The 9,474-nt window shown below is 35.6% G+C and overlaps 1 protein-coding gene across 1 annotated transcript; it reads left to right on the plus strand.

Moving 5' to 3' along the window:
- Positions 1-646: 646 nt before the first annotated feature.
- On the plus strand, positions 647-6,036 carry LOC306863512 (cAMP-dependent protein kinase inhibitor alpha-like). Its single transcript, XM_079406889.1, has 4 exons — positions 647-974; positions 2,443-2,536; positions 4,501-4,678; positions 5,051-6,036. The coding sequence occupies exons 3-4, from the start codon at positions 4,528-4,530 to the stop codon at positions 5,131-5,133; spliced, it is 234 nt and encodes a 77-aa protein (XP_079263015.1). The 5' UTR covers positions 647-974; positions 2,443-2,536; positions 4,501-4,527; the 3' UTR covers positions 5,134-6,036.
- The last annotated feature ends 3,438 nt before the right edge of the window (positions 6,037-9,474 follow it).

Here is a 9,474-nt window from a genome sequence, read left to right on the forward strand (position 1 = left end):
GTTTTAAGGATTCTGTTCACATGGCCCTGGGAAGCAACAATCAACGTGTGTTTCGGACGAAATGTCAAACAATAGAGCCCTTGTATAAAAACTGGATTGCTGAATGCTGGGAACAACTGTAGCATCTCAGCACATCTGCCATGTTTGGTGGGAAATGCATTTCAAAGCAACAACTGCACTGTTTGGAATTTACTTAATGAAATCATATGGACAGCAGTGTTTTGAAATTCTGAAATTGCACATATGTGACACTGGACCACAAAACCAGTCATAAGGGTCAATTTTTGGAAATGGAGATTTTTACAACTGTTTGAAAATCTGGAATCTGAGGGTGCAATAAATAAATAAATAAAATAAAAAATATTGAGAAAATCACCTTTAAAGTTGCCCAAACGAAGTTCTTAATGCAAATCACTAATCAAAAATTAAGTTTTGATATATTTACGGTAGGAAATTTATAAAATGGAACATGATCTTAATATCCTAATGATTTTTGGCATAAAAGAAAAATCAATAATTTGACCCATAATGTATTGTTGGCAATTGCTACATATATACACGTGCTACCGTACAACAATACAATGACCGAACTGTCTTTATAAAGAATCATATGAGTGACTGATGGTCATCATAACAAAAACGACCCACTGTCGCCACCTACCGGCGGAAGTCGAAACCCAAAACAAAGAGTCGCTGAACGACTCAGTGAACTGGTTCAGAAGATTCGACTCGCTGAGATGAATCAAACGCCTCAGTACTACTGAGCATAAGCAGATAGAGTGGTTTTGGATAATCCTCGCATATCATCAGAATTTAGTAACGCGCATACGTCATCCCTCACTTGTCTTGCAGACTCATGGACTGAACCAGCAGCAGCAGCACCACTGACAGCACCGTCGCATCCTACTGAATATTAACCAGAGCGACAAAAATGCACAACCTTGACCATTAGGAAAACGTCCAGCCTAAAACAGGTAGGTTTTGCGAATTCGCTCGGCCCATAGATAAACCCTATGATAAGCGCGCCTGTTTCATTAGCATCTGTGAATAGCCTGTCAGATTTATATAACCCGTTGCATTCAACGACGAGTGTCTTGGCACAAAAGGATGTTATTTTTTAATATTTAAATTTCTACGTATAAAAGAATGCATTTTACGCTCTAAATGTTCATAAATCTGTCAGCATTGTGTGTTCATTTAAACAAAGGCAAAGAGGAAGAGCTAGAATATCACAACAATATCTATTGTTTCAGATAATAAGGTGATTTATATTCTGAGTTTGAGGCAATGAAGGGTTTAATTATGAATGAAGCAAATCTGATGCACATTGTAACTAACATTAGAGCTTTCATGATTCCAGAACATTCTCCATCATAATATGTCAAAATTGGACAGCCAAAAAAACAAAACTAGAATGTGATGACTATTTAGTTTTGACCATTAGTTTTAAAATTATAAAAAAAAGAAAATAATAATAATAAATAAATAAAGACACTGAAATTAATAAAAAAATATATAACTATAATATTTAATGACTATTTCATTTGACTTCTGTTTATTAGTATTGCAATGATGGCATTGTATTATCACTCGCTTCTCCTGAAACCACCTGTTCTCAGGTCATGCCTCAATACTTCATATAGATTAAAACGAGTAAACTTTTACCATTGCATATTTATGAAAACATTAATAATAGCCTATGTGACCCTGGACCACAAAACCAGCCATAAGGGTCAATTCTTTTAAACTGATACTTTATAGATAATCTGAAAGCTGAATAAATAAGCTTTCCATTTATGTATGGTTTGTTATTATAGGACAATATTTGGCTGAGATACAACTATTTGAAAATCTGGAATCTGAGGGTGCAAAAAAAATCAGAATACTGAGAAAATCACCTTTAAAGTTGTCCAAATGAAGTTCTTAGCAATTCATATTACTAATCAAAAATTAAGTTTTGATATATTTATGGTAGCAAATATACAAAATATCCTCATTGCACATTGTCTTTACTTAATATCCTAATGATTTTTGGCATAAAAGAAAAATTGATAATTTTGACTCATTCAATGTATTGTTGGCTATTGCTACAAATATACCCGTGCTACTTATGGCTGGTTTTGTGGGCCAAGGTCACATATTGGGTACAATCATATTCAGTGTTCATTTTGAATAAATTATATTTTTAATAATTTTTTTTTTTTTTACTATGGCACCCAAATTGAGTGAGAAAATGGATGAGGGCTGCACCTTGCTTCTCAATTTAATTCTTATAAACTTTTATTTTCTAAGTTGCAACCTGTTCCATCCCAGACATCAGTGGTGTACACATTATGCAAAAAAAGAGGCACACCCATCACTGCACTCTTTCTACAGCAGTCCTGTTTTGTTCTTTGTTGTGTAAAATGTGAACCTGCTGATCCTCTATTGTTGAATTCTCAGTTTGTTAGGGCTGTTTTGTCCAAACTGTTGCACAAGCTGTCTCTGAGGGTGCGTTGGTGGATTCCACAGAGGTCTACCTAGACATAGACACAGGGTAAGCGTGTGTGACAACTCTTCTGCATGGTTGTCACTGTTGTCTTGAGGAGCTGCTCACTCAAGTCCATATAGATTTTTTGGACTTGGACTTGAATTACTTTGCCAAGTGGGCTTTAGATTATGTCTCTTTCCCATGTATAAATCGAAAAAGACAATTAATTTAGTGCTTACATATTAAGTACAGTGGTGAATAAAAGTTTCAGAATTTTCTGTGTGTCTGCATAATTTTGACTTTCACTTGAAGTAGATATACATATTACTACAAAAATAAAATCGAATTAAACATATTGTACACATTTTTTTGTATTTTATCACTTACATTTAGTAACCAAAATGAAATCAATTGAATTTTTGTTGGATAAATGGTGAATGTGAGTATAATGCTGTGAACAGCCCTTTAATGATGACCTCCTTATGGGTGTTTCACCACACAGTGGCACCATTTTGAAGGCAACAGCTGAGAATGACTGTGCTGAGATGATAACATGGGCTAAATATAACTCTGAGCTCAGGGAAGACCGTCCTCACATCCCATGAGTGATATTTAGTTCAACAAAATTCTTGATAATCTTGCAGATATGAGTACATCTGTTTTGATGATCTATTCAGGGATCAGATTATTATATTATGTTTTACGGGACATATTTTTCATGCAACATACAAAAAGAGTCTCTGGTAAGAAAGGAATTCAGAAGGACAATTTAGAAATGCATGACATCACAAATGTGACACAGAATAAACAGTCCCTTATTCAAGCTTATCTTCTTATCTAGACCAGATTATGGCTGTTTATATAATCTTTACATTGTTACTTGATTGGGATTCCTAATAGTTAGACCAGTTATTGTTCAAGTGTTGATCAGTAATAGAATCAGTTTGAAAATTTTCTAAATGTATGAATCCAAGGAGTTACACTATACTTTTTAGAAGTTGGGATCAGTAAGATTTTGAAATGTTTTTGAAAAACGTCTTTTATGCTTACCAAGGCTGCATTTGTTTGATCAAAACTACAGTAAAACAGTAATATTGTGAAATATTATTACAATTTAAAGTTGTTGTTTTCTTTTTGAATATATTTTAAAATATAATTTATTCCTGTGATGTTAAAGCTGAATTTTCAGCAGCCATTACTCCAGTCTTCAAAGTCACAGGAACCCACAAAAACATTTTATTAACTATGTTGAAAACAGGTAAATGTTTGTTGTGGGAATAATTTTTTTTTTTTCCAGAATTCTTTGATGAATAGAAAGTTCAAAATAACAGCATTCTTTTGAAATATAAATCTTTTGTAACATTATAAATGTTTTTACTCTCATTTTTGATCAACTTAATATCTTCTTGCTGAATAAAAATATAAATTTCTTAAAAAAAAACTTAATGACCCCATACTTTTGAAGAGTGTTTTACAGTATAGCTGTATAAATTCTAGCTTGTTGCATATTTTTGTAAAGAATGTTTTTAAGAAAAACATTTAATGAAACCAAATAAAATATGTACAATTATAAATGTATGTATATATATATATATATATATATATATATATATTATAAAAAAATATATATATATAATTATAAATATTTTTAAAATATGTAAAATATTTTAATTAGTATATATTATCATTACACTAATAAGTGTGTCTATATGAAAAAAATAGACCATTGCATCAGACCAAGTGAAAAATGGAACTGCTATTAATATATATATATATATATATATATATATATATATATATATAGATATATTTATACATATTGTGAGAACCAGTGGCCTGATGTATAGCAATAAGCCAATAAATATTTTAATGCAGCAGTGATGTTCATGTTCTTTGTGCCTGGATTCCTTTTAGTATGTATTAATTGTGACTATATTCTTAAAGTCACATGATGTTTTTTTTATGTTTAATGACTTGCAAGGCAACTGCACATCACAACAGGTCTAAATAAGAACATCTCTCTGTCATAGGCACTGCTATGTTGAAACGCGTTAGATATGACTGATGTCGAGGTGACATATGAAGACTTCATCGCCTCTGGAAGGACTGGCAGACGCAATGCTGTACACGACATCCTGGGAACCTCCAGCGGCCTGGATGCTAGCGGACTCTCCCAAACGCTGTCTGAGCTCAATATCAGCAAAGCAGGTGAGTAAACTGAGTGTTACTTCTTCAGAAAGAACATGGAGTGTCATCAAAACACTGCAGTAATGTAATATGGCACTGAGGCAGGCTGGCCATGAATAATGCACCAGACAAGCCTGCTTTAGGCAAACTAGAGAGTTTAGAGGGCATGTTAGTGGCTTCCTGCACCAGTTTGTAGCTCAAGACAAACACGGATGTGCTCTATCAAATATAGGCCTGTTAGCTGAGGGCATCCCTGTGAAAAAGCATCGCAGCGACTGCTAAACAGCCTGCCGTGCCGTAGGCCGTCGAGTATCCACTAGTTTTCATTAAAACATCTGTCTCATGTTTCTGTTTTTGTTTTCAATAACAAAACTCTCTATGTTTTGCTCTCAGAGGCAGGGAATGATGAAGAGAAAAGCCAGCACTTGGCAGACTCCGAACCCAAGCAAGAAGAAGGCAAAGGAGAAGGTACATAACAGTCTTCAGTGACAGAATCAGGAAATACCCCCTCTAGTGGCTGATTTTAAAACTGAGCATGGAGGGGTTGACACTTAAAGTAGCGGAGCATCCCTCTCCCTTAAGGATCTGGATGGAGGAGACTTTGCTTTGAGGAAGCTACTGTGAAAGGCTGGGCCTTAAGAATCACGGCACTGCTGTTTTTCTACAGCGAACGCTACTTTAGCTGATGTAGGTTTGATTTATACTTAGAAATTCACTTTAGTTGTTTGGTAATTAGAGTGACTGGTAGGAATTTGGGTCAGAAGTAATGACATTGTGAAGACGCTCTTTGGAGATCACATGGATCTTATTTGGAACGCCACTCACTGAACTCTTGATTAACTGCCAGAGTAGCGCAGCTAATGCGCACTCAATGTTCAGTCATTTTATAGATGTAGTGATGTAATAGTAATATCAGATTTTGATATTAAATTGTGCTGTCTTTGATATCACGTTGATATTCACATAATATAAGTACTGCACTTTTGTTGAAGACTCACTGAGTTCAGATTAAACTGTCTATGATGGTCTTGCATGGCACTGCTCCTGACAGAATGCCTGTGTGTAACTGTTCACATCCCGCAAAGGACTAATCATTTGTATTCCGAACATTCGCAGCGTGTGGTGATGCTAATTCCTTGAGTGTTTTATGATGAAAAAAATTCTTCTTGTATTATGAAATTTACCGTGATTTGAAGTCTGACTGACACTGCCTAATAACCTTTTTGAAAATGTGTTCAATAGAGTTTGCCTTATCAAACCTCTGCCCATATTTTGTCTTCCAGTCATTAGCTCTACGTCCTCAATTTTGCATAAATATATTTGATGATCTTTTCATCTGTGGGTACGTAAATATTTGAATAAATTCAAGCAATCTTTGGAAAAATGTCATGTTTCTTTATTATAAATATGTATATTTTTATCTATCTATCTGTATATATAATATTTATTAATTGATATATATTATTATATCATTATTTATTAATGTGTCAATTTAACAATTATATATATATAGCATAATTTATTGTTATTTATTCATTTATGTGTAAGCATTTATTATATTATTTTAATTGTTTATATTTATACATATATTTTATTAATTATATATATTTTATTTTATTTTAACCATACACTCACCTAAAGGATTATTAGGAACACCTGTTCAATTTCTCATTAATGCAATCATCTAATCAACCAATCACATGGCAGTTGCTTCAATGCATTTAGGGGTGTGGTCCTGGTCAAGACAATCTCCTGAACTCCAAACTGAATGTCAGAATGGGAAAGAAAGGTGATTTAAGCCATTTTGAGCGTGGCATGGTTGTTGGTGCCAGACGGGCCGGTCTGAGTATTTCACAATCTGCTCAGTTACTGGGATTTTCACGCACAACCATTTCTAGGGTTTACAAAGAATGGTGTGAAAAGGGAAAAACATCCAGTATGCGGCAGTCCTGTGGGCGAAAATGCCTTGTTGATGCTAGAGGTCAGAGGAGAATGGGCCGACTGATTCAAGCTGATAGAAGAGCAACTTTGACTGAAATAACCACTCGTTACAACCGAGGTATGCAGCAAAGCATTTGTGAAGCCACAACACGCACAACCTTGAGGCGGATGGGCTACAACAGCAGAAGACCCCACCGGGTACCACTCATCTCCACTACAAATAGGAAAAAGAGGCTACAATTTGCACAAGCTCACCAAAATTGGACGGTTGAAGACTGGAAAAATGTTGCCTGGTCTGATGAGTCTCGATTTCTGTTGAGACATTCAGATGGTAGAGTCAGAATTTGGTGTAAACAGAATGAGAACATGGATTCATCATGCCTTGTTACCACTGTGCAGGCTGGTGGTGGTGGTGTAATGGTGTGGGGGATGTTTTCTTGGCACACTTTAGGCCCCTTGGTGCCAATTGTGCATCGTTTAAATGCCACGGCCTACCTGAGCATTGTTTCTGACCATGTCCATCCCTTTATGACCATGTACCCATCCTCTGATGGCTACTTCCAGCAGGATAATGCACCATGTCACAAAGCTCGAATCATTTCAAATTGGTTTCTTGAACATGACAATGAGTTCACTGTACTAAAATGGCCCCCACAGTCACCAGATCTCAACCCAATAGAGCATCTTTGGGATGTGGTGGAACGGGAGCTTCGTGCCCTGGATGTGCATCCCACAAATCTCCATTAACTGCAAGATGCTATCCTATCAATATGGGCCAACATTTCTAAAGAATGCTTTCAGCACCTTGTTGAATCAATGCCACGTAGAATTAAGGCAGTTCTGAAGGCGAAAGGGGGTCAAACACAGTATTCCTAATAATCGTTTAGGTGAGTGTATATGCTCTGTACTAAGACAGTGATGAAGACAGTGACAGTGATATCCCACTGGATGGCGCTGTTCACTCACAAATCTATTTTATTTCAAGTGCAGCTCCACCTAATGAGTGATTGAAGCCAGTGCACAATCACATCATCCATTTTGGAGTATTATATCCGTTCCTTTTTAAATGTCAATTATGTTTAATTACATAGTATACATTTAGGTGCCTATAGCTGTATAATATTTTTAAAAGTGCATAGTTTTTGCTTTCTCTCCAATATATGGCAATATTTGGCAATGTAATTTCTTTTCCTGATTAAAATGGATTTATTCATACATCATGACAGGAAGAAATTAATTGCAAGTGGGGAAAACCTGTGGAAAGACCAACGTTTCCGTGTCATTTCTCTGTAAGTATTTTTTTGAGACCCCCGAACCCTTTGGCAGAGCCACTGACCTTTTCTGCCTTTTAAGTGGCAGAGCCGCACATTAATCATTAATCAGCTTACACCACACTGGGGTTCACAGTTCTCAGCCAATTTTCACAACGAATGAATCCATGTGGCTTTTTTGAGAGATCAGTTATGTAATTGTGACCCCTGTGCATGAGCAATAGAGGCAAGGTGGTTTAAAGCCAGACGGGACCACAGCCTTAAAACTTTGATCACACACTCCAGTTGTAATTTCAAATCTGTCAAGCATGTCTGTCCACTCAATCACACTCCATAGAGGTGGCATCTGGTGGACCCTGTAGCTGGCGTTTGATTGGAAACCAAAGAGCGAAGGTGCATTTGTAGACCTAATCATGGGCCTGCCTGAATTATAATATCTTATTATGACAGAACATGAAGAAAAACTATCCAATGTTGGTCTACAATGATTGAAAACCCACAAGTTATCCTCAAAAAAATTAATTGTGAAGACCTCTTTTTATGCATTTACAATGAATAGGAATTGCAGCTGAACTCGCAGAAACTCTATGTAACAAATGAGCTGATTTCATTTTATATACTGGTGTGTAAGAACAAAACTCCTAAAGTTAGACTTGGACTGTGGCCTTGCTCTAGAGTGTAGAGTGAAAATTCAAATCTATGCAGAGCTATTATTCAGATGGAAGGTGTCTGTTTGTGTGGGCAGGGCTGAACGTCTCAAGGGAGTGAAATTGAATCTGTGGTCTGGGAGCTCTGCTACTCTTAGTCTGCTACCTCTGACAGTGATGTATTTTGTCCTGACGGGAGAGTGTCATACCATCATTTCTAATCTCTCTCTTTCTTTTCACACACACACTCACATTTACACTCACGCACGAATACACTGTTGCTTAATATGTGAAAACCTAAATACCACCTGCATTTACCTTGCTTAAATGAATAGTTCAATCGAAAATTAAAATTCTCTCATCATACGACTCCCTCATGTCGTACCAAATCCATATGATTTTCTGTGGAGCATAAAAGGAGAAATTTTGAAAAATATCCTGCTGTTCTTTTCCATATGATGACAGTGAAAAGGGACCTGGCGTTGGTGAGCACTAAAATGACACACACAAAAAAAGCATGATAAAACTGGTCCAGGAGACTCATGCAATATATTTAAAGTCTTGTCAAGCCATACAAAATATTGTATGAGGAACAGACTGAGATTTAATACATTACATAAAACAAATGTGGCACCAATGATGTCAAAGGCTTCTGATCACATGACTCATGGGAGCCAATGATTTTTGCATCACTGACATTGAAATGTATATGTAAAGCTATTATGTGACTTCAAAATCTAGTAAAATTTTGAAGAACTAAAATCACTAAAGCTAAAATAAAAAATACATGAAAATACAAAAATAAAAATGGATCCAAATTTTAATAAAAACTAAAAAACTATAATATTATCTCAAATATACTAAAATAATACTGGCATCCAGAATATTCTTTTAAAAAAAAAGGATTTGGAATCATGAGGTTGAGTAAATGATGCAAAGTTTTTATAAATATGAAAAA

This window comes from Barbus barbus (assembly GCF_936440315.1).
Source record: "Barbus barbus genome assembly, chromosome: 44".
Lineage (NCBI taxonomy): Eukaryota > Metazoa > Chordata > Actinopteri > Cypriniformes > Cyprinidae > Barbus > Barbus barbus.